Source organism: Clytia hemisphaerica, unplaced genomic scaffold (genome assembly GCF_902728285.1).
Source record: "Clytia hemisphaerica strain Z4C2 unplaced genomic scaffold, Clytia hemisphaerica genome assembly, whole genome shotgun sequence".
Classification (NCBI taxonomy): Eukaryota; Metazoa; Cnidaria; class Hydrozoa; order Leptothecata; family Clytiidae; genus Clytia; species Clytia hemisphaerica.
In genome coordinates this window covers 141,185-166,683 of record NW_027104547.1, presented here as the reverse complement: position 1 = coordinate 166,683, position 25,499 = coordinate 141,185, and the positions used below count along the sequence as shown (strand labels likewise).

Sequence of the window (25,499 nt, the reverse complement as noted above, 5' to 3'; positions counted from 1 at the left end):
AACCACCGCAAATACTGTCTGATAAGTTTGCGTGGCGCAATATAACGGAGATAAAACGGCTTATGCAAGAATTTACGCGGGAAATAATTTTCCGATTCCCCGAACATTTAATTCCGAGTCGGGCGACCAAACTTTCACATTTTTGGTCTGAAGAAACACCGAGATTAATGGTCTCCTTTCACTTCGTGAGGCGACCAATTAACTCTGAGTTTGGATCTCAGAGGAGAAATTAAAGTCTCATTTGGGAATTGGATAAGTGTATTTTGATGAGAAATGCAATTAAAATGCTACGAAAAATCATTTAATGGTGGAAGGAGGGTGAACAATAATGTCATTGCTGCGGACAAGGCAGTGGTTAAGTCCTGCAGAAAAGGAGAGACTGAAAAGTTGGCCTAGAACCCGGTTTGGCGTCCTGTGCCCGAGCGGCTGTCTCAAAGAGGGAGGGAGAAGAAATGACAAGAACACAAGAAAATTGAAAATAAACATACAGATAAAAACAATTAAAAAAAAAGAAAAAGAATAAAGTAAATAAATGACTTACACGACTGCCTATTGTACTTATTACGAAAGCTTAAATTTAGGATACCTCTATACTTAGTAAAATCAGCAGGAAATTAGATATTACCTGATATATAAGTTTTGTTCATATTGGCTATGAAGTATAGGGAGGTCGTCAGTAGTCCGACATTTTCTAGTCCGACAGTAAAAATGTCCGACGTTGGATTTGACGAATGCGTCAGTATTTCGACAAAGATTTTGTCCGACAACGAGTAAAAAAAGAACATATAAAAAACGAAATATGAATCGCGGAAGAGGAGGCACATCTTTTATAAAAATTCAAAGTTCCGACTTTGAGGTTAGGCCCTTAAACCCGACTTTTCTTAAGTTTCGGGAAGCTTATTAGTATTAGGCTTTCAAGAGTCAAGAAATTGGATTTAGCTGTTTTTACGACCCTTCTTTTGTGATTTACAACCTATATAATAGCATAATTCTGAACATGCAAAAAGGGACCCTTAAAGGCGGTGCATTCTTTTTGCTATAAATTATCTTTACGCAAACTTGGTTGGTCCTTTATTTCTCATTATGTCAAAATGCCGCCAAAATGAACTTTTATTATATTATTATTATCTCAGTGAAAAACCCTTATTCAACATTCGGCACTCTAAAATCTTTCGTTTTTTCGGACAAAAGTGACGTCGGATAAAAAGACTTCCAAATTGTAAATTTATTTTATAGATTCGGACTATTTTACTGTCGGACTAGAAAGTGTCGGACTAGTGACATGCACCCGAAGTATAAGGGTTTTATTTCTGCCGTACAGAGTAAATAATTTCTGGCCTGATTTGCTGGAGTAATTTAATATGCAGAATTGGGTCAATAGGTCATAGGTTGACGCGTTTTTCCAAACAACTACCTATCAGACAAATCAACCTTCCTGTTATTCCTATCTTCAAAGAAGAGTGACAGAATTAGATGAGGGGTGTCGACACAATAGACTAGCTTATGGTAACACACAAAAGCATATTTAGTATAAACACGTGTAACTAGATATTTTCTTATTACCGTCAACTGCTCCAACTTGGGACTATCTTACGCAACCTCCAAGGTCATTTGATTTGATTTTAATGAACCGCGTATTAAACAATACACGATTTCTCTTTTGCACCGAGTAGGCTTTTAAATCGAAATATGAAAAAAATCCGTACCGGAACACACGCAATGTTTGATCACTCTAAGAGGAACGAAGAAGTATGATTGATAAACTTGGTGGAGTTATCAAAACAAATTTGTTGTCAAAGAGATTTAACAGTAAGTGAAAATACAGACCAGATATCAAGTCCCATGTTGCGTACACTCGTCCCAAGTTGGAGCAGTTGACGGTATTGTTTTAATGCTGGATTCAGTGGAGTTGTTGATTATATAATTGTCTGGTATAACGTGACAACCTATTGACTCAATTCCGCATATCGAATAACTCCAACCATTCGGGCCAGAAAATACCGTAAAGTCGGGTAACTTGCATCAGTGGAGGGAAACTTGCATAGCCATCATCAAATGACTGACCAATCGAAGCGGCAAAACTTCAAAACAAATGAACCCACAGCTCTACTCTACCATTTTTGTTTTGATTTAATTTTGTATTTTATTGACCAACCGAGTCATTCATTTGAGGGCTATGCATGTTAACCTCCACTGATGCAAGTTACCCGATCACACGGTACCTGCTCCATATTACAAAAATAAAACCCTAATATTTGAGCTAATATTTTATTGAGCAATGTGCAAGAGGATTCGCAGCCTTATGACGTGCTAATTTAGGAGAATTTTAGCGTGCCAATTGCGTGCTTGCTTGTTTTACCTGCATCTATGGACTTACTGAAGTGTGGAGCAATTATTCATGCAAAAGGCCGTCGTTAGACCGTTGCGTTCCCCAAAAGGAGTATTCAACACGGAGAACGTTGCGTCCTACACAAAAGGTGTTTCTTCTATCACTTCGATAGACTACATATTCTTTCCTACAAAAATAGAAGATCATACCTGAGTTGTTGTAGTGAAGTGTAGTGTAATGTGGTGGAGATTTTCGAAAAGTATACTTTAAATCTATGTCAAGATCCCTAGCACTATATAGTTAATTGGTGCATTCACTAACTACACAAACATAAAATACTAAGTACAACTTGAAACGAATATAAATCTCTTTAAATACTCTAAAAAAACATTATAATGATACACCACTGAACTCAAGCTCGAGCAGCCATTAAAAAAACTCTCACGAGGAATGTTTACAAATGCTTAGTTACGTTAACTGTGCATTTTGCGGTCTCAAAACACTAGGTTTTATCTTAGCAAGTGAGTCCATTTTTTGAATCTATTCGAGAATATTCTAGAAGTTTCTACGTTTCTACGCCGTGTTAGTTATACTTTCGTTTTTAAATTTTTTTTCCGATGACACCGCCGCCGCCGCCGCCGCGAAAGGCTATCGTAATACTTTCGCTAGGCGAAATTAATGATTCCCGTGAGAGTAGTTTCAGTATGGTAACAGGAATAGTGCACATTTAAAGCGAATGGGCTTTATGTAAAGAAAAACTAAAAGATAGGTATGTTTTCATAGGTTAAGGATTTGTCCTATTTTTCACAAAAAATATATTTTATAAAAACTTCTAGAAAGATCAAGGAAGTATTCGAGTACAACTTGCACTGAAAGCACGCTCTCGAATATCAGAAGAAAACAATATAATCAAACATGTGCGTGTTTAGAGTTCATTTGCATAATTTGCAACCATAGCTTGTAAAAAGCAGTCCCCGAAAAAATCTTCTGCAATTTCCTCATAGAAACAGAGATTGTACTCGGCCAAGTACCCTCCCACTTTATTGCAGCGAATTCCTTTTTTCTGACAAATCCATCTTTGGGCATGCTGTTCAGCTAGATGACTGTTGCCTTTGTATAAATCAACAGTATTGGATACCGCAATATTCGGTTGAATATTAAAATTTGTCTCACTGAAGACCATACTCCCTTGAGCAATGGGTAGAATCCATGCTCTATCAGCATTTGAGTATCGGTCCTCTTTATTGTGGAGAAGATATCCTGTGCGTTTGTTTGGTTGCGTTAGTATCAAAATATTGTGGTTTTCATTCTTCTGGCATTTCTTTAGAGTTGAAACTTTCACATGAATTCCAGGGCCTCCGATGATTGGAGGATGTCTCACCAAATACGCTTGGCATTGTTCTCTCAAATGCTTTACATGATCACCCGTTACCAGCTCTGTTTGCAGGGTTTGAGCAGCAATCGCCTACAAATAATATCTGATATTGAATACAGTTCTCCCATAGGAAATAGAAAGAGTAGTAAAAAGAATTTCATATAATAGTAGGGGTCAAGCCTGGAGTTCCGTGACATATTTTTAGGACCTAGCCAGACCTAGCCATTTTTAGTCTATCCCAAAGAACATTGTATTATGATATATTTTGAGAGGGAAGATGCGGATAAGGCCCAGGAAAACTTTTTATGACCAAAATAGTGACGCAATAGGCAAAACTGCAAGGGAAAATGAATGAGGGGTAGGAAAACAGCTGAGTTTCAAAAGTCAAAATAAACGAAATTGATTGGTATATTCTGGAAGAGCATAAAATTCTGAGCAAATAAACGTATTACAAATGATCTCTTACTCAACCACACAAAGAAATACAGCCATTTTAAAACCAGTGACCTGTCAGCTCTACAGTACTGTGATTTGACGTCAAATCTTGTCTTGATTGTACTGACGTCGGAATATGTTTTTAACTTCAAACTTTTTTAGTTCAGTTTGTGCTAGAATCTCAGAATTACAAATTTCTCTTGCAGGAGATGCAATAGCCGTCCTTGTAGAGATTCCATGAGGCTGAGAGAAGGCACAATATTTGCGAGTTGGCGAAGAGTATCTCTTTCGGACCTGTTTTTTACCATTTATTTGTGGGCCAACAAAGTTTAAATGACCAAAACAACCATCATCGTCGGCATCAGAAAGAAACACACAATCAAAAATTGTGTACAACACGACACTGTCAACCACACCTACCTTTTTGTGGATCCTCAAACTGGTGCACACACAAAAGTAAGACCATGTGCCTAGTCTAAATTTTCAACACAAAATCAATTATCTCTTCACATAACCCGGGCCGGGGGTACTAGGTTTGCGGAATGACAGGAATGTGCCGCCCGACTTTTGTCCTTTAGAGGGAATGAAATCAAGGCTTCTTAGTGCTGGTGCTGGTGTTTTTCTAGATATATATTAAAAATAGCAATAAAAATCTAATTTCAAAACTCATGTATTCACTTTCATCGAATCATATTGGAACAGATTTAAATTGAAGCTTAAGGCAATGAAGGGAATCCAGCTCCAATTCCTAACTAGCTACATGGAGGAATTTATGTGGAGGTAGCTTCTTTGATTTTATTTGCATTAAAATAGCTTTTTTCGGAACCCATATTTTAATATTAAACAGTTGTTAGCGTTTAACAATCGAGGTTTTATGCGTTTTTGTTACATCCTTCTCTATGCGAAACTTGAACTAGGCTGCACGCACCCCCTCTGATATAATTTGATATAGGGGATGCGTATCATGTAAAAATTTCCCGTCCGAGAATTACCCCCGTCTTTGTGTGTTTTAAGGGGTATATTTTACCGAACCGGCTGAGTTGGTCTTACGCTCTTTTTGTGTCTAACTCGAAAAAAGAAGGAGAGTCAAAGAGTCTTACAGTCTTAGAACAAATTTGTGTGATGGCATTGAACACAAAATGGCTTCCAAAGTGAAAGCACAAAGAACATGCACTTTGTGCAAGAATGATAATAGAAATAAGAATGATTTCAACTGCATCTCACAGCCACTAAAGGAAGATTTGTCTGCATTTTGCTGGATTTTACAGAAGAAAATGCCAAAAGACTTTGCTTCCGACGACAGTTGCAGAATCTGCAACAAGTGCAAAAAGAAAATTGTTAGGGTAGGTAGTAGCATTCATTATAAAATTGAATTTTATTGTACTTTATTGAAGCCTTGTTTGAAACATAATCCTAAACAAACGCGAGTTTAATTTGATGGAAATTCGATGCCTTTTACCTAAATTTTGTTTGGAATTATAAAACAATACTCAAATTTCTAAAAGTTTGTTTGTCATTTGTTTATTGACTTCTTCAAACGCCATTGATTGATGTGCTTTTAACATGCAAGCAGCGAAATCATAGTGATTGCCAAGAGCAGAATTGCATAAAAGCTGTTGCAAGTTAAGTCCGTATTGCAAGTTAAGTCCGTATTGCAAGTTATGGCAGTTCAGGTTAATTCCTTTTATTCTTTTATTTTATATTTTACTTGCTTATTTTTTACAATACAGATGAAAAAGAACATGACCAAGCTCAAAGTTGAGATACAAGATTTCTTGTCAAAAATGGAACTATTAACTGATACAGAAACTTTAGACAGCTCAAGAAACATCAGTAACATTAACAGACTGACAAGTGACAGGCAGACATTTAATGCAGAGACAAGTGACACGAAGACATTTAACACAGGGACAAGTGACAGGCAGACATTTAACACAGAGACAAGTGATAGGCAGACGTTTAACGCAGAGACAAGTGACAGGCAGACGTTTAACACAGAGACAAGTGACAGGCAGACGTTTAACACAGAGACAAGTGACAGACAGACAAGTGACACAAAAACAATTGACATGGACACTTTGGACAAAGTAAGTACAAGTAATCTCGAGACAAGTAACGAACAGACAATTGACATGGTTATAAATGACGATAGACTTTTGAATGACAAAGAAACAAGTGACACACATCAAAATGACACACAGACAAATAATGGACAGACAACTGTTGAACCAGCAAGTGATGCCCAAACAAGTAATGGTGGAAATGAGTCAGTTCTGGAGATGAAAAAATGTAAAACTCCGAAGGCATTCATACATGTTCATTGGCCTTCTGGTGAACGCAATCGTGAGGTAATAGTCACCTTGGGTCAATAATGGGACAGGACAGTAAAAATCATTTGTGACAGCCTCATATATCATGTTATTGTTACATATATTAACGTTGAGACAAAAAGTCTTTTTTAAAGTTCTAATTTGATTTATTATCACATACTACAGTATTTCAATTTTATTTCAATTTAATTCAATTCTAGATCAAATCCGACCTAAACCCCTTAGCTGTCTGTCTTTTGAGAGGGACTTACAGTGACATTGCTAAAAAGTGTTGGAAACACGAGGTCTTAAAGAAAGAGATTTTCAAACTGGTGCAAAAAGATATCGACAATGAAACAGTGATGATTTGCAAGAAAAAGGTATTTAACTGGGTGCATGTCACTAGTCCAACACTTTCTAGTCCAACAGTAAAATAGTCCGAATCTATTTTAAAATAAATTTACAATTTAGAAGTCTTTTTTTCTGACGTCACTTTTGTCAGAAAACAAAAGATTTTAGAATGTTGAATAAGGGTTTTTCATTGAGATAATATTAATAAAAGTTCATTATGGTGGCATTTTGACATAATTAGAAATAAAGGACCAATCAAATTTGCTTTATTTGGACCTGTTTGGACCATTAAAAAGATCACTTATAGCAAAAAGCTATTCTATAAAAACTTTATTGCTAAGAAAAATAAATAAATCTCATTAAATTTGAAAGGTTGAGCTTCACTGGTATTCTGAACTTTTTAAGAAAATTGTTGATGGGAAGAAAACTGTTTCACCGAGCATTCTCCAAAAAACTTCCAAGGAAGATATGATGAACTTTTCATTGGATAAAGTGATGGCTGAATTAAAACAATTCTTTCCGATGCTGAGCTCCATTCTAATAACAGTTGCAAAGAAAACGAAAGCCAGCATTCAAGTTGACAATAGCAATCATTACAAAGTCATCAATACAATTTGCATGGCAGCCTCGATTCTTCTTAAAAACCGTTTTGCCAAAATGACATCATTGCAGCTTTATGTCTCTCTCATCATCAACCATTCATCATACACAGTTTGTATTATTTATTTTTGAAAATTATTCTGCTCTGTTCTATTAGTTTTTTGGCTCTGAAGAGAACGTTTGAAAACTATAAAAACTATTTTACTTCTGCATTAATAGATTTCATATATGATCGCAAACAATACCCTCTACAGGATAATCTTACAATTCTAATTCTCCAATTCTATTTTCTTATGTCTAGTCGTCAATGAAACGTTTGCAGGCACTTCGACTTGTTGTTTCCACACAATTTCTAAACAAAGTCATGGATTTGTTTGGAAAAGACCACGACCAGCCTTTGAAGGATGCAAAGGCATATCTTGAAGATAGACTGAAAACAGAAAATGAGCCAATTGCTGTACCGATTCCTGAATTTAACACTTCAATTGCCGGACAACTTCAGGACAAAGTGATTCCAAATACCAATGACAGTGATAGATGGAGGAAATACAATCCCATTGATGATATCACACCAACAATTTTTTTGAACCATATATTTTTTATTTTGGATTTAATATGGTAGAAAATGAGTGCAGTAAGGGGTTTCCTAATGGGACTTGCAATTTTTTAAACTATTCAATTTTTCGTTCTTAAATAAACAACAGTCTAAAAAAACTCATTTTCGGATACCCTACTGCTGAACTTCCTTGATTTAAGTTTAAAGTTTTTTTTAAATGCCAATTTTTTCAGGTCCTAAAAGCAAAGTATTAGAAAGAGGACCAGAACCTATACCAGAACCATCAAACACAGCGATCTTTAGAGTAATGTTTAAAAATCGGGGAAACCAAAAGTTTATTTTTGTATAAGTAAAGAACTGTTCTTTAAAACCGCCCCAATTTTTGAGTCGATAAAGCCCATATGTGTAAAATTTGAAAACTAATTTTTTTTTTTTGATAAAAACTATTCAGAATCGGGAATTTCTTGAAAAGTTTGATTTTAGATCCCTCAAAATCCCGCTTCATCCCGCTTTAGATCCCTCAAAATCGGAATCGAATTAATTCCCGATTGGGAAGGGCTAGAGTTCTCAAATTTTCACTGGATATTCGTTTTTATCTTCCTTATCGGATGAAAGAAAGATCCTGTCGTTAAATATCGTCCATTCTCTTTACGACCAAAAATGGTCATCTTTTTAATCCGATAAATCCGATTACAGATCGCCGTGAAAGGGTAATTTGAGATATGTATTCAGTATTGATCGTACCTAATAACTATATTTTAGTATCTATTTGATAATGACAGTTTACTAACTTTGATTCCCATAGATGACTTTGTTCAAACACCTGAGGTCAAAACAACTATGGAACCAAGCAATGAATGTGAGTTTATTCAATATCTTTCATGTAGATCTATGTAACCTGCACAATAGAAAAATATATACTTTGTTAACACTTTGCCAAATTGCCAAATTGAATATCTCATTTTTTTTAATTTTCAGATGTTAATGTGATTTCTCAAAGATCAGATGTAAGCAGAGGCTCTCGTATCGGAGAAAAAGATTCATCAGGTATACCTTATCACTGTTCTAATCACAGCCCCATTTTTGGTATAAGATTTACATCAAAAAAAAAATTCTGAAAATTACAAAGTAGTCATGGCAGCTTTTTTTATTGTGTCATAAATTAAACAACCATGTTTTGTGAACATTTTAGTCTGAAAAATTTGGTCAATTAAAAAAAGCACATAAGTTTATCTGCAATTTACAAAATAAAGGTAAAATCAAATTTTTCAGATCATGTCGACCCTGAATCTCAAGATTTCCATGCTTCTGATAAATTATCAAAATCATTTTCTATTGAAAGAGCTAAAGGTAATTATTATCAGCTTGTCCACAACTCTCACTCCATCTATTTTGTAGTTTTATTTGCTTTAATTGTGGTTGCTTATTGATTGATATCTGATTTTGTTTCTTCATATTTTTTTCATTTAGTTACTTCAACGCCATTGAAACACGCTGAGAAAATTCTACCCTCAGGCAAATCACGAGTTTTCTCAAACCCAGGTGGGAATTTTCTTAATTCTCGATTTTGTCATTCAATTGAAACACCTTCATTAAAATACGTTCAGGTTCGAGTCCTGCTAAGAGCGATTCTATTTGATATTTTATTGGAAAGAGTGCCATGCTCTTAGTCCATCCATATTTTAATGAGGAGTTTCTGAATGACTCTTGTCATTTGAATTCATGTAAAATAAAATAAAATAAAATATGCATTATATTCTTTTCAGAAAATGGTTCAACACTTGTCATTGATAATGTGGATACAAAGGTTCGTGTAAGTGATATGACGGAAGAACACCAGAATATTGACATCCACCACACTGCAAAAATGGCTGTCATGCATCGTGTTAATTGCAACCACCTAAATGATACAAAACCTGCCACTGCACTGTCAGAACTAGACCATGAAGCATTCATCTGCAAAGCAAGTGATCATACAAAGCAACGACTGAACTATATGACACTGATATCGAGAATAATAACATCTTCAATTCCTGCGTTAGAGCCCTTTTCAAAATTTGTCGTTAACCATACTCCTCATCAATATGCTGAAGAAATGAGCAAAAAGTCCGAAAGTGTATGTACCGTCATATCCTTTATATTAGAATTTTCTATGCATGTTTCGAAACCAAACCATCCTCTCAAAAACATAGCTCTTCACTTATAGTATAGAAAAGTTTCATGTAATATGATTTTTTTAAAGAAAATGTTTTAAGAAAATAGCCTTAGAGTATGCTATTGAGCTATTGAACACTTTATGACTTGTCTTCTACTTTTTTTGGCTGTATACACTTTTATTGATTATTGTTTATTAGATATTTTTGGGGTTAATTTATGAAAATGAAAACACCACTCAAGGTATCATGAAGTTCTTCAAGACTTGCAGCAATATCAACCGTCGTATGGCGAAGGAGAAGACAAAATAAACTATTCCCAGACAGTGGCAGGAGATCAATTAACCATCGAAAGATGTGTGAATGCTGCCTTCCAGTGTAGTAACGGGTTTGAACCTGATGAAAGATTTGATGGTTTTCAATTTGTGGTTGCTGATTTTCACAGTGACATGAAACTAATGCAGGTTTAATATTTGTAAATTGGATTTTAATTCAATCCCAAAAATTTAGGATTTGAAATTTTTTTTTTAATTGCATGGGATCAAAAATGGGGTGTCTATGATGTAATATTTTTTGGGTGATTTCCAACAAAAAACCCTGAAAGTATCATTTAAATGTTTTGTAATCAACACATGTTTTTTTAAGCTTTGTTATGATCGATTTTACAAACAGTCATCGCAAGACGTTTGCACCCTCGGAGCAGACAAAGTATTAATTAATCGACGAAATCTGACGACTGAGGTCAAAAGACGTGTTTCAGCTACAAAGAATTTTCTACACTTAGAACTGAGAACCAGAATAGTTGCAGCAACAATGAAATGCCTTGGCATCGACGACATTGATCCAATCCCAGATTCAATCTCTCAAATTGAAACCACTGACAAAGTAGAACGAAAAAGGTACTGGTTTCTCACTATTTTTACTTGCTTCTTACTGCTCAAGCTATTGAGTTTCAGTTTTTGAAATGATGAAACAATAAAGGGGCATATATTTCAACAATTGTGAATGAGGTCTTTCACATAGTACATTTATTGTTTAAGATTCCTGGAGAACCTTTGTGCAGAGGTTGTTGACAAGTTTGTTCTCGTTTCCTCGAACACGGAGAATTTCTTAACTGCTATTCAAGCCAAAAGTCAAAAGATTGATGGTAAATTTAAATGCAACTTTGAGAAATGTGACAGAATGTTTCTAGTTAATGGGAAAGCTAAATTCAACCATGAAAAAACAGTACACGGTCTACACGAGGGTGAAAATGTAAGTACTTACTCCTTTAGGAAATATGATTTTATTCTCAATTGACTTCAGACAAAATCGGATAGAAATATTTAGAACACTGGCTAAAGCAAAGTTCTTTGTTTCAGACAAAGAACAATAATTTACACAACTTTTTATTTAGCCTGTGTTTTTCAAAATGTTATTGAACTATACTGAATTTCGAGATGGAAAAGTGTGTTGAAAGTATTTCTTACACCTTTTTGTCCATTTAAAAATAATTTCAGATTTCTGATGATCAATATTGAACTACCTTGACTACCTGACCTCGACTTCTAAGATGTTGGAAATTTGTGTTACCCTATTTCTACAACGAGGGCTCGCACAGCCAAAAATATTGTGTTGAGGCTGCTTACCTGATCATTCAAGTCAACAGTCTCCTCTCGCAGAGACAAGCTCACTCACTGATCTGGAACCGATTCGTCAAGAACAAAGGTGGAAAAGGTGCTTAAAAACCAAAACTATCTTGCACTGTTTTCTGCAGCAAAAAAAACTTTCACACAAATATATTTAGATTATTCAATACTTTCTTTCTTGGTTGGTTCTTTTCCTATGTTGATATATGAGGTATGTGCATGCTACATATACTACGTGCTTTATTTTTATTTCTATTTCAGGAGGGAACATCCCACTCGACCTTGAAATGGAACATTATATTAGACTTGTGAAAAATATTCGACGTCGACTTGGACCAAATGCACTGGATTTGAAGATCATGGATAGATATTGCAAAGCTCTGGATGTAAATAAAGTTCTATGTCACAATTTTGACCTGATGGTTGGAATCGTGAAGAGATCAGGTAAGCACACACGAACAAACGATAAGGCGGATTTTAGAAAGCTTGTCAATGAATTGGTTGGCAATGACATTTTCCAAAGAAAGGCTGGAAGAACATATAATCATTTTGCGATGGACGAAAGCCTTTTATCAGACTTTGACATTCATGGTTTTTTTGAATATATCGCGTTACGTGTTGATAAAACGCTTAAAACAAAAAGCTGTCGATAAAATTTGATTTGGAGGATTTATTATTAACACTTTAATACCTAGATAGATTGGTTACATATTAATTTCTTGAGATTTATTTAGGATTATTTTCTGATACATCTTATTATTACTATTATTATTGTTATTTATATGTTATGTTTTTTTACTGTAGGAAAACAAGAGTGACTTTTCATTTTATTTTTGTAATTCTGGTTTGTTTTTTTTTGACAACCTTTTCATAAAACTTTGTAAACATTTAAGTAATTTTGATTTTTTTATCATTTTTTATATTATTTTTTTATTAGAAAACTATTTTCATAAACCTTTATAAACATTATATATTTTTAAACTTGGAAACACAACTTGGGAAGGTCATTGATGAGACAAGGGTGTCCATATTGTTTCAACATGTTATGTTATGCTGCCCAACCCCTTATCCCCAATCCCATAATATATTATTTAACGGGTTTTGGCCAAATTGAGGAATGTTCAGGGTCAAACCTGTGTTAGGTATTTGCTTTATGCACTTTAACAGGTAAGTTTATTAATTGGCACTTTCCACCTAACAGCCAGCAACTCCTCAAGGTCAGGGTGGGGGACAATTTTGAATCGGATGGAGACCAACAAACAATGACGTTAGAAAGGGAAAGGAGTGACAAAATTTAAAAAAATACATACCATTTTGAAAATTTCCAATTTGGTCTTGCTGGTTTCCAGTGGCCATAAAAAAGTTTTCGTCATCTTTCACGTTTTTGACATAATTTAGTGCATTTAGCATTTCCCCAGGCTGAGAATTGAACTCAGCTGCAACTACCTAGCTGGGGGTGTTTTTGACCAAAAGATGGAAAGAGGGAAATACAGTGTTCAACAGAGTTTGCAAGATAAAATTATTACTCATTGAAATTAAACATTACACATTATTAGTTTTTAAAGTGCTTTTATTTTACATAGTGTAAAACAAAGATTCTGTTTTATGATTATGCACAAAACTTTAAATTTTGTGTATGCTTGTACAATAGAAACTTTCTCATAATTATGTTTTATTATTATTATAACACCAAAGCAAATAAATGGTATATAACTAAAATAAACCTCTTCCAAAATAAACAGTTAAAAAATATAAATTTTTTCGTTTTTAAAAATGAAAAATAGTGCTACTGTTAGGCAAGGCGAAAAATAAACCAAGATTATTTGATGTAACTCATGATTTTCCAGCTAAATTCAAATGTCTTTGAAATATTTTCATTCATCATTAAATTCATCATCATTAGTCTCGTTGAAAGTTTCATCAAACGATCGTTTTGAACTAGCAAGACATTCATCTTCCATGGTCACTGTAAGTTTAGAAAACATGTATTCTGATATCTGGTTTTGAAAACTAGTGTCATTTATGATGGAAAACCAGTTGGGATCAACCTCCACTGAAATTTCATGCGATTGCTTGCTTTCTTCATTATCCACCATTTCAACATCCCCAAAAACCTTTTGAAAAATGTTCAAAATTGCCACAGCATGACATCTTCTCCAGATCTCAATTTTAGCATAAACATCTTTGATTGTAAAAATCTTCCTGATATTTTCCATTACTTGATTAATGTGGAAATGTCTGAACTCAAAATACATTATTGGTAGGGAGACCTGTTTAACTGCCTGCCTGAGCTTCCGAAAATTTTGTTCAGAATAATCCTCTAAGAGACCACGTACTTGACTTCTTTCATCCTGTGAGACCGGTCGAAGTTTGCATGAATATTCCTTTGTGGGAGCTTTCAATCTTGGCTTAAAGCAGTCACCACAACTACATTTCAAAAAGCACAAATCGCAACAAAGACACATTCTTGTTGGAGGTGAATAGGATCCCTGGAACTTTGACATACATTTCTCTCTTCGACATGATTTAGTACCAATGAAATCTTTCATTTCTAGAGAGCAGTGACCTTAAATTTGAAGTTACATTTGATTTAAAATACTGCGAGTTCTTAGCTTTTTAGAAATTAAGACTTCCTATCTTACAGCAAGGAGAACAACCGTGATTCTATCCACAAAATTTACGACTGCTAAATTTTTCAAATAAGAAAAGCAATTTGGCTAACAATTTGCAGAACGGCAGTAATTTTCTGAAACACTGAAAATCCACAAAATTAGATTCTGCAAAAAATTTAAAATTAAGACACCTAAAAATTTAGTCCCTGCAAAAATTGTTTCCTTAAGCTATGATCTTTTGAAATATATATTCAATGAAAAATTACCCTGTAGAATGCTGTTGTAGAGTAAAATACTGGTACTCTGTTTTCCATTGCGACCGATTCTGCCACTTTCTTGAATAAACCCTTCCATGGTGAGGGATGGACCAAAATGAAAGCACCTATTCACCTCTTGAACATCAATACCAATTCCAAATGCAGAAGTGCAAATTACACATCTCAGATGACTCTTGACTTTCCTCATCTCTTTCACAACATGTTTTTTAACACTAGACGGGTTTACTGAATGGAACATTTCAATTAATCTATTCTGTGTTCGTACTGTTTCGTGATAAAGATTATCCCCAAGTTCAAAACACATGCTGTTGAAAATGGTTGTTGCGTGGTGTTTGGTTTGATCATAGATAATTGTCCTCTCTGTGTCTGTCTTTTTTTCTTCCAGCTCTCTGATCAGATTTCCAAAACATTCAATAATTTGTCCTTTTGCTACCTCAATGGCACTATAATATATGTTGTTTTTGTTTGGGTGCTTGTGAATAATGTAAAAGTCACTGTGGTTTAGTCCAAGCAACAAAAAAAATTTGTTTTCTGTTTCCTTGGTTGCTGTTGCCGTTATAAGGATATAGCGCACATCTTTACCAAGGAGTGCTTGAAATTCATGAATTGCTCCATACCATTTTCTGAATGGCTTCTTCTTTTCAGTGCTTAAACCCCTGTAGTATATTCAAAGTTCATATTGAGAAGTTTTAAAGCTTTTAAAGCAGTTTTTTATTTGACGTCAACTAGATCAGACGCTTTTGCAACGCTCTTCGAAAAAATGGCTGAAAACAAATAAAAACATCAAAATTCATGAAAATAACATCAAAATGGATAAAGATCAGCCTTTCGAAGCAGCCTCACCACCTCAAGCTTGCACGCCGTCAAGATGTACTGAAAACGAAGACCTGGATCGCTTGGAATGCAAAAAATGTAAAAGATCAGTTCATTATGAGTGCACACAGTTACCCCTGTATCAACTACAAATATTCGTGACATCCTACAACGATCATTACTTATGTTCAAACTGCGTACGAATAACGAAAAACCTAAGAAATAAAGTGGGAAAAAACACTCAACATATGATGCAAAATGAACTTAAAAAGAAAGACGACGTCATACAAAAACTGAACAATGATGTCAACACCAACACAAAAACCCGTGATTCCATCAAAAATGACCTCAAAACCTTTCTGGCAGGAAAACTACAAGAGATGGAGGAAAAGACAAGAAGCATGATAAAGGAGGAAATAAAGCACACAGCAGAAATAATGACGGAAACATCAAAGAAAACATACGCCGAGATTACCAAGAAGCAAAAAGAAGATATAAAATCTGCCGAAGAACAAAAACGGAAGGAAGAAAGTGAAAGGAGAGACATAGAATCTAGAAAACTGAATATGATCGTTCACGGGTTTCTCGAATATTCAGGCCCAGATAAGGAAAAAGAAGAAAATGGGGAAAAATATGACATATTTCGGTTCCGAGAACTCCTAGATGACATCAATGTTCCAAAAATCAATGTTACTCACCATAGATTAGGAGACAGAAAAACTAAGAATGGCCGTCCTCTGAAAGTCACCCTGCAAAGTCAACATGACAAAGATCTTATCATGAAGAATTTACACATGCTAAAAGATACCTGTTTCTTTCAGGTAAGTATAACGGAAGATTTCACAATCAACGAACGGAAAAAGATCAAGGAGATGCACGAACAAGCAAAGAAACTCAACAAAAACGATAACAATAAAGGATTCAACTGGTGCGTAAGAGGAAGCCCAAGAACAAAACTACGCCTCGTTAAAAAATTACAAAACCAAACAAAAATATTTTCAAATTACAAACCAAAATGCTCTACAGAAGAAATCGTCAGTGATTGGGCATTAACAGATGATGATGAATGATTTATTTTGTAAAATAGGCAGTCGAACTCTATTAGCTTTAAAGCTAGTACAGATTTGTACACAATTTTCGACTTTAAAGAATATATACATTAACATTAACATTAACATTCATAGCTTTAAATAATAGCAATGTTTCTAAATAATATTGAAGCAAAATTGCTAGTTTTGAGATTATCATTAGAATAAGTTGGAATTATTAGTGGTTTTCAAAGAATTTACCTTCAACTGTGGATAAAAAGCTGGACACTAAATTGATTTAAGCAGGTTTAACTAAGAAATGAAAGACCACATACTAACCAAGAAACAACAACATGGGCTTCGTCAATAACTATACCAATACAATGACTACGAAACTCATCACTTGAAATTAGTTTTCTCCATCTTTTGTTCTGTAAAAGGCTTTCTGGACAAGCGTATACCAGTGAGTAAAACCCCTCTTGGACATCTAGATTTGAAGAGTTATTGTGAATTACTAGTCTATAGGTTACAAAAAAGAGTGAAAATAGGGTGATTCTAGAAAAATATCAATCCGCAAAAGATTTTGTGTGTTTTGGTAGATTTACATCATATTCATTCCATATTTATTATACGCTCAATTTTGTCAAACATTGACATTTTTATGACTAATATTAGAACGTCAGGCAAAACAGCAATTATTGTTAGCAAGAAGTAGCCAATCTAATATAATAGCATGTCATGTTAGCAATTGTTGCTATTTTGCATACCATTCAAAATGGTCGCATCATTATTGGATATATAAATACATGATCGTCATCAATCGCTGAATGCTGAAAGTCATGTTGATTGAATAATACCTACCCTGGAAAACTTGATCAATACTTTCATCTTTCATCACCTCTGGACTGAGATAGATAGCAGTTATACCAATCTCCTTAAGCTTTAATACTTGATCTTCAATCAACGCCTTAAGTGGTGATACAACAATGATTGTCGAAGTGCCAATGGCTTGTTCTTTATATGAATCATAGGCCCAAGGAAGGCATTGAAATGCTAGTGATTTGCCAAAACCTATTCAAAGATCAATCATGTCTGATCATGTCAATAAATTAAAATTATCTCAAAACTTTAATTTTGGTAAATCTGTGGGTTTTTAAAAATCAGTTGGACTTCAACTGCAACTTGGAGTCTTGCAAGCATAGGGCATTCTCCCGGGGGGGGGGGGGGTACTAGGGTTGCAAGCTGACGGGGGGGGTGCCGCCCGACTTTCGTCCCTTACCGGGACTAGAAAAGAGAAAACCAAGGAAAATTTTGTGAATTTTACGACCCTTAGCGGGACTAATTTGACCAATTTTGACCAAATTTCGATCTTTCAGGAGGTAAAAAGTTGAAATTTTCCTATCTTTCCGACCCTTAGTGGGACTGAAATTTGATTTTCTGATTTTTCCGACCCTTAGCGGGACTTTGGAAGTCCAAAAAAGGTACCCTTAAGGGCGGCACATACCGTACCCTTCATTTGCCTACGTACCCCCCCGGGGCATTCTCTTCTGGATAGTAAAAGCGTTGACGGTTGTGGGGGATATAGTAGGAATGATGGGGATGAAACACATAGACAGACAGGTAACATATCTTTGAAAATAATGTTGTTCAATGTTTATGAATCATAAACTCATAACTTACCTGTTGGTGCACTGAAAAATATGTGCTTTCGAGTGGTTAAAAACTCTTTAATTATATTTTCCTGAGCTGGAAGTAGCTGTTCAACGTTGAAAATGAACTTTGTGAAGTCCAAAACATGTTCCATAATTGATAATTTGTGTGATAATTTGTGTGTTTAAATGTGATAAGGTTGTATCCCATTTTGATTTTTTAATAAAAATCAAAACAAACTCTCCATCGCAGACGATGATGTTAACATAACTCGAATATATATTTTTTCAACTCTCTTAGAATTGAGCGAGGTTACCCCAATTCTGGGGTAACTCTCGGACGAGAATTTCATTCACGATACGCATCCCCTATAACAAATTAAATTCTGGGGATGCGCGCAGCCTAAACTTGAACGGGTTTTCGCTTGGTTTTATGTTATGTTTCACCATAAAGTCATTAAACTAACAAGCAGTTTTGTTAAGATTTCATCAAATACAGTCAAAATGTTTCGAATCATTTCAAAAAATTTAACAGCGATCTTGTTAGATTCTACCCTTGGGTTAAAGAGAGTTGGCGCTTCAGTAGTTGTCTAGAGAATTGATCAAACTAATTTTAAACGTATTCTTGTTGTTTTAAGAGATTGGTATGTATAGACCTTCAAGAGCAGCTATGGCGCGCCAAAAGGCTTTTTAATACTAAGTTTTTTTTATAATATCAACTTTCTTTTATAACACTAAATTTTTTTTATAATACCAACTTTCACTTTTATAATACCAACTTTCATTTTTATAATATCAGATCTTTTTTTTATAATACCAACTTTTTTTATAATATCAACTTTTTTTTATAACACTAACTTTCATTTTTATAATATCAATTTTTTTGGTCACGCTTAGTCAATTTTCTTTTTTCACCATGTAGACGGGCCTTTACTTCACTGGAAAATCTACATGAGGCACATGGTCATGGATGTCCTGTCCTTGACTTGGCTGTTGGCTGCTTGGGTAAAGGTCCAAAGACTGCTGGTAGTTCAGCTTATTTTTATCATTTGTGTTGTTTGTTCTCTCTCTGGCTGGTGGATTGAAAAAAAGGAATGTAGTTGCAAGAAGTCAAATAAAAACCAAGCTGCATTGAGCAAGCTTTTTCCTTCGTTACAAAATACAAAATTGAAATCGAAATCTAACAAAAATGCTGGTAAAAGTGCTGCAAAGAAGGAGTGCATGAAAGATGTGTTTCTCATCCCTTCATCAAATATTTCGAAAGTTCCTTTGAAGTTAAAACGACAATGCTACTATAAAGAAGGACTTGTTGCTTTGGCCTTTACTTTTGACAGCAATATGTCCGAAACAGATTTACGATGTGCTATTGCTGTTAGTTTCCATGAAAAGTTTCCAGTACTCCCAAATTTCTCCTTTGTAAAGCCCGTAGAAAAAACCTTGGTTGAATGCAACTTGGAAGAATTGAATTTGAAACTATCAAGCATGTGTTTGGTCAAGGCCCAATTTACATACGCGTGATTGGAAAGGCTCTTCCTCAGATTTGGAGGAGATGGATTTGGATGATGATCAATATGAGGATGATCGTACTGAATGCTCAAAAAATGTTGGAGACCGACTGTCTGCAGATTCAAAAAGAAGAAAGATTGATGCTTTTGATAGCTGTCCTATATGTAGTGAGCTGTTCCCACTTGAAGTTCTCGAGACACATGCAGCTAGATGTGCCTTAAAATTTGACCTTATAGGTGATGAGTGTATTGAGATCCAAAACAATGATGATACCATACCATATGAAGGTGATCCACCAGAGGATGGTCCAAGCAAAGATTCTGATTACGCCGCTCAACTGATGCAATTGCAAGAAATCCAAAAATCTGCAAGAACTGACCTGTTACATTGTAGAAGACGACCTGTTTTATGCTGGAAGGACTGGATGGATCATTGCAAAAAAATATGGACTAATCCATTGAATACCCTCCTTGTTAAATTTCCTAGAGAGATTGCACATGACACTGGTGGATTGAGAAGAGAATTTCTTTCAAGTAAGTATCAGAAAACTCTTAAGCAAAGTTTGCTTCTCAAATTAAAACTTTTGGAGGTCAATTCATATTTAAAAGGGAAAGTTTACTTGTCACTGTATTTATTTTGCCCCATAAAACAGGGATCAAGAGGAAATTCACACAGCTTTAGAAAAAGGCAAGGTTCTCTAAAACGTGGCTTAAGAACTGTCTTTACATTTGAGGTATTGTGTCAGTTTTTTTTATATAAATTTCTTTCCTAAAGTTTAAACAAAAAAAGTATATATTTTCAGAAAGCCACAATTGAATTTCCTATAACGCTTTTCTAACTAGAAAAATCATGCTGAAGGTCAGATCAATAAACAATCCTTTGAAAATTTTGACATGTCTTAACTTCAAAGTCATTTTTAATGCAAAGACTTAAGAGTCCTTGCCTTAACCCATTTTTCCTAAGAAATTTTTGTTGGCTGTATTTTTGTATTTGGGGAAATTCCCTTTAATATATATATATAGCATAAAAATCAATAAGCATTCAAAATGAATAATAATACTAATAAATTATATTAATAACACTTTAATTTTATTTGACTGTATGGACTACAATTTTATAAGAACACAAGGCTTAAATTCGGCCAAAACCTAAGAACAAATTAAGAACAATCTGAGCCTCAGATTTCAGAAGATACTAAGAAAGTACTGATTTTAATAGATTTTAACAGATTTTAAACCCATTTTAAGTTCTTAAGTAAAGAAAGTAAGCGTATTAAGAAAATTAGGCCCGAAAAATTCTAAAAATTAAGAACAGCGCAGCCTGAGCCAAAATTTACTGGTTCTTATAAAAAAAAGCGCATACTTTTTTAATTGTCAGGATAAAAAACAGATTAGTAATTCTGATCTATGTGAATATGGTGTATATAACATCAGTCAAAGAAATCAATCTGCCTTACGGCCTATTATGATTTCTATTATTGCTAATTTTCTTTTTGTATTTGACTTTTACCTCAGATAGAGGTCCATTTAGCATATTGCTTGTTTTCCTTACATGCCCTGTTTTCTAATTTATTTTAGCTTGCTTGAAATACATACACTCGGAACTGCTATCCAATGGTGCGCCAAAAGTACAAGTATCTCTCGTGTTTGAACAGCAATTCAAATATGCTGGTTATATCATGGGAATTTGTTTTTTACAAATGGGCCCATCACCTTCGATACTAAGCGAAGAATGCTTTAAAGTCCTTTGTGACCTACCAGCTGACCCAACACAAGAATTTCTTGAATCACCTTCAGTAAAACCAGTAAGTTGAAAAAAGTTTACTTTGAGGGAAGAAATGAAATTCTCACCAAAATTTCTTCCCTCTGATTTTAGAGCACCATTCTTTTAAAATTAAAGTACACGTCTACTATCAATTTTTTTCTCAAATTCAGTTGGACAAGAATCTGAGAATGTGTGTCAGTTATTCGTCAGTCAATCAGTCTTTCTGTCCGCTCAAAACTTTGAGGCAGGCTGGAGACTTCAAAAATAGACCAATTTGGTTGAAATTTTGCACCCTTAATCCTTCTTTTTTTCTTTCTTTTTAAATTTTATTTTTAAAGTGTGGTTTTTAGGTTTCATGTAGTCAACTTGAAAATTGGGCCTTGAGGGAATTGAAAGATATTGAAGTTGAGCCAGTGCGGTTTGACAGTGATTTTATGTGAAAAATTTTTAGTTATCAATTCTTTATTTGTTATCCATTTAGATTGCTACTGCATCCAATGAACAAGAACTTAAAATGGCATTTGAAAATTACGATTCATTCGATTTACTTTTAAAAATCGGTCACCAAGGTTTACCACCAAAATTTGAGAACAAAAATGAATTTTTGAAGTGAGTTTAATTATAATTGGGTGATTGAAACTAGCATGACCAAGAGTAGGTTTTCAATTCGGAAAAGTTAAAGTGGAAGAGGGCCTTAGAATCCAAGTCGAATTCAATTAGTCTCCCCTAAAGAGTTGTATTTTCACCGAAATTCACTCAAGATTTGTTTTTGGACAACTACTTCTATCCCCTCAACCTGGAAAAAGTAAATATGAAAATAATGAAATATGGACCTTTCATGCTTCTGCAGACTCCTGAATGAAACCCCAAAATATTTTTTCAAAGTGAGGTTTTGAAGAGGGGCACCGGAGGTTTTTTTCACGTTGGTGTAATGCAACATTTCAAGCTTTGTTATGTTTTCATCAGATGAAATTTGTTTTTTTCTTCAGAATGGTCTACCACAAAGAATTCTGGGAGCCAAGAATGGAAGCTATACGGCAACTTCAACAAGGGATAAACATTCGAGGTTTATTCCCAATCATCAAAGAAAATTTAGATGAATTTTCAAAGTACTTCACATACAACAAGAAACTTGATTATTTCTACTTTGTCGAACAATTGAAGCCTCAATTCGCACCTGAAGGATCAAATAAATATATGAAAGAAGACACAGTCTACAAATTTTTCTGCGATTATATCCAGAATATTAATTTCAGTGGTAAGATATTTACTTTTTCTGTGGAATTAAGGAAAAGGCTTTTCTTTCTTTTTTCGATTTTAATTATTGTGCTCGTTAAAAAGATATTTGTGAGTAGATCATTGTCACATAAAAACTTTCTGAAAGAGATTTGAAAATGAAAAATGAAGAAGAAAAAACAACTTCTGATAAAATTGTTGTATATTAATCATTTTTCAATCAGTAAATCTTCAATCTTAGAACGTGACCACTGTGAAAAACTTCATGTACAAGTAATGATGTTATCGACAAAAATGGCAGATTTTGGGGCTTTGGGGGCAATTTCTGGGGTGAACCCCAGTGAACCAAAATTGATAAATAACCCCATTCTCGTCATCTACTCCTTCAATGAACCAGTTTAAATTTATTTTTGAAGTCTTTTATCATGGTTTAAAGGTTTTGTACTGAAAAATGACGCAATAGGAAATTAGCCCAAAAAGGGTTCAAAATTGCTCCGATTTTTTGCGCTTTTTTTCTGGTGATTCTTGAGATCTTAAGGGACCTCTGTGCCAAATTTCAGCTTCACAGTATTTTTTAGAGGTAAAAGAATATTCTAGAAACAAATGAAACAAACCAGACTGTGATTTCTTTCCCTTTTTTTTAGAAAATTGTACCCATTCACTCAGTGATGTTTGTCAGTTCATCACCGGGAGTATGAATATCCCTCCCATGGGATTCCAACCAAAAATAATCGTTTCGTTTGAACACTTTTGTAACGAATCATGCAATTGTTATCCAGAGTCGAGCACGTGCGGTTATGTTTTAAAGTTGCCCGTTCACGTCAATAGCCTTGAAGAAATGACGGCTAAAGTGGACGAAGCCATCATTAATGGACCCTTCATGTTTAGAGGCTAGAAACTGTTTAAAAAGTCTTTTTTAAAGTCTCCACACGCGATACTTCTGTTTATATTTTTCTTCTTTTTCTTCTTATTTTGGATCTTCCATTCAGATCTTTTCATGTATCTAACATTATGCGGGTCTATTTTCAATGGCATCAGAGACAGAACTTTCTATTTTATTTTGAAATACTTTTTACTGTTTATATTTTTTTACTCTCTTTTTGGTTCTTACTTTGACTTCATGGGCATTTTTTGGGAGGATAAGGATATCAAAGGTTTTTAGGATGATTTTTGAACTGATGAAAAAGAGACCAGGTTCGCTCATACTCATAAAGATCTATAAGATTCCCGGAACGGTATTTCCAGCACGATATCGAACCAGCACGCGATTTGATTTTATATTGAATTTTTATACCTTTTTCGAACCCACTGTATGGGCCAATGTTCGCAATTTGACGTCAAGCGAAATCAAGTTGCTGGGCCAAGGTTGAGTTAGGGCCATATTACTATAGCGTGAGCGCAAATTTGTAATACTGCGCAATTTTATAATGATCCTTGCGGCGCAAATTTGTAATGTTTAAGCTACGCAAAGATGTGATAGATACCTTTTTGCACAGTGATTATGAATATACGCAAGAAATGATATTAGTTTTCGTCAAACAAACACATTGAACACAAACAAATTATATTATTATAATTACAACAAGTTTTACAATTTTGCACAGATATTACAAATCCGCGCACGACAAGGGCAAAGATGTAATATATTATGTATATTTAGAAAAAAGGAAGCATTTACACAAAATACATATCTTCTGAGTTTAAATAAAAGATTGTCTCAATCTCATGTTCGACTTGTGTTTTTTCCTGTCTGAAGTGGAGAAATTTAAGCGAGTATAGTATTTGCAAAATTTAATTTCGCAATTTTGGGTCCGCGAAAACTCTCCATTTTAAAAATTGTCGGATTTGTCACTTTTTTGTTTATATGTGGAGTCTTACTACTTAATACGTACAAATTTTCGCCTTTTTTTCGAAAGTAATTGTCTTAAATTTCGCGTTAAGATAATAGGTCGATAGGTGAATCGATCGTTAAAGGTTTTGTTTCCAGCTGTTGGTAGCGTTTTGATCTATGTATCAGATTTAAAAGTTTATCCCCAAGTCAGCATTTTTAGGCCAAATACTGACAGTAAATACCCGTCCAAAACTAAGTCCTAATAATAATTACCATCCCAAGAAGGGAATTGGCCTAAAAGTAGACTCTCGTCTAACATTTCGATGGCTGGCTGGCGTATTGGCGGCCGCCCACGAGCTTCATCGAGCCTAGTGTAATCTAGACTAGAGTCTACTTTTGGCTTAACTTTGTATTTTGTTGATTTCAATGACGCTGAGTTGAGTAAAGTAGACGAGAAGGCACTTTCGATTTCACGCTTAACTTTTTGTCGTCTCCATGGAAACTTTGAATTTCTGCTGAAAAGGGTCTGGATCGGTTGATGGATTTTGGTTGGCAACAAATAGGCCATTTCACACTCGAAATGAATCATGGGTAATCAGGACTGGTTGCGCTCTAGTAATGACTTCCGGTTGGCTAGACGCAAAAATCTTTAATTTTTTTCAAAACTTTGGACCAATAATAAGTCGTCATCAGCGCGCAGTGGCCCTGATTACCCTTTACAGTTTGCGACTGTGAAATGGCATCATCCAGTCTATCAAAAAACCTTAAGTGGTCTCCAGGCTAGGTGTAATCGCGCTAAGACTCTTTCTACACTTGATCGATTATACACGCATAGTAAGCGAGACAAAAATTGGTGTTATGAAAACTAAAAAAAAAGTTGGTACTATAAAAAAAAAGTTGGTATTATAATAAAAAAAGTTGGTATTATAAAAAAAAGTTGGTATTATAAAAAAAAAGTTGATATTATAAAAAAAAGTTGGTATTATAAAAAAAAGTTAGTTTTAAAAAGCCTTTTGGTGCGCCATAAGCAGCCACCAGCGGATATT

At 34.6% G+C, this 25,499-nt stretch overlaps 4 protein-coding genes and 1 long non-coding RNA gene across 5 annotated transcripts; 3 read left to right on the top strand and 2 right to left on the bottom strand.

Moving 5' to 3' along the window:
• The first annotated feature begins 5,100 nt into the window (after positions 1 to 5,100).
• On the top strand, positions 5,101 to 8,293 carry LOC136822710 (uncharacterized). Its single transcript, XM_067078987.1, has 5 exons — positions 5,101 to 5,482; positions 5,870 to 6,487; positions 6,670 to 6,828; positions 7,205 to 7,510; positions 7,701 to 8,293. The coding sequence occupies exons 1-5, from the start codon at positions 5,279 to 5,281 to the stop codon at positions 8,019 to 8,021; spliced, it is 1,608 nt and encodes a 535-aa protein (XP_066935088.1). The 5' UTR covers positions 5,101 to 5,278; the 3' UTR covers positions 8,022 to 8,293.
• A 104-nt stretch (positions 8,294 to 8,397) lies between these two features.
• LOC136822711 (uncharacterized) lies at positions 8,398 to 12,746 on the top strand. The gene is made up of 10 exons (XM_067078988.1): positions 8,398 to 8,814; positions 8,934 to 9,002; positions 9,228 to 9,305; positions 9,426 to 9,497; positions 9,722 to 10,071; positions 10,310 to 10,572; positions 10,754 to 11,007; positions 11,149 to 11,362; positions 11,608 to 11,824; positions 11,998 to 12,746. The coding sequence occupies exons 1-6, from the start codon at positions 8,796 to 8,798 to the stop codon at positions 10,418 to 10,420; spliced, it is 699 nt and encodes a 232-aa protein (XP_066935089.1). The 5' UTR covers positions 8,398 to 8,795; the 3' UTR covers positions 10,421 to 10,572; positions 10,754 to 11,007; positions 11,149 to 11,362; positions 11,608 to 11,824; positions 11,998 to 12,746.
• Positions 12,747 to 13,486: 740 nt separating this feature from the next.
• Positions 13,487 to 15,300, bottom strand: LOC136822702 (uncharacterized). The gene is made up of 2 exons (XM_067078984.1): positions 14,615 to 15,300; positions 13,487 to 14,302 (listed from the first exon to the last, which is right to left on the bottom strand). Exons 1-2 carry the CDS (start codon positions 14,928 to 14,930, stop codon positions 13,611 to 13,613), a joined length of 1,008 nt encoding a protein of 335 aa, XP_066935085.1. The 5' UTR covers positions 14,931 to 15,300; the 3' UTR covers positions 13,487 to 13,610.
• Positions 15,301 to 16,651: 1,351 nt separating this feature from the next.
• Positions 16,652 to 18,289, bottom strand: LOC136822701 (uncharacterized). The gene is made up of 3 exons (XR_010848932.1): positions 18,148 to 18,289; positions 17,329 to 17,538; positions 16,652 to 16,954 (listed from the first exon to the last, which is right to left on the bottom strand). It is a non-coding gene; the product is annotated as an uncharacterized lncRNA (long non-coding RNA).
• A 3,294-nt stretch (positions 18,290 to 21,583) lies between these two features.
• On the top strand, positions 21,584 to 24,014 carry LOC136822693 (uncharacterized). The gene is made up of 3 exons (XM_067078983.1): positions 21,584 to 21,995; positions 22,376 to 22,644; positions 23,267 to 24,014. Exons 1-3 carry the CDS (start codon positions 21,901 to 21,903, stop codon positions 23,515 to 23,517), a joined length of 615 nt encoding a protein of 204 aa, XP_066935084.1. The 5' UTR covers positions 21,584 to 21,900; the 3' UTR covers positions 23,518 to 24,014.
• Positions 24,015 to 25,499: the final 1,485 nt, after the last annotated feature.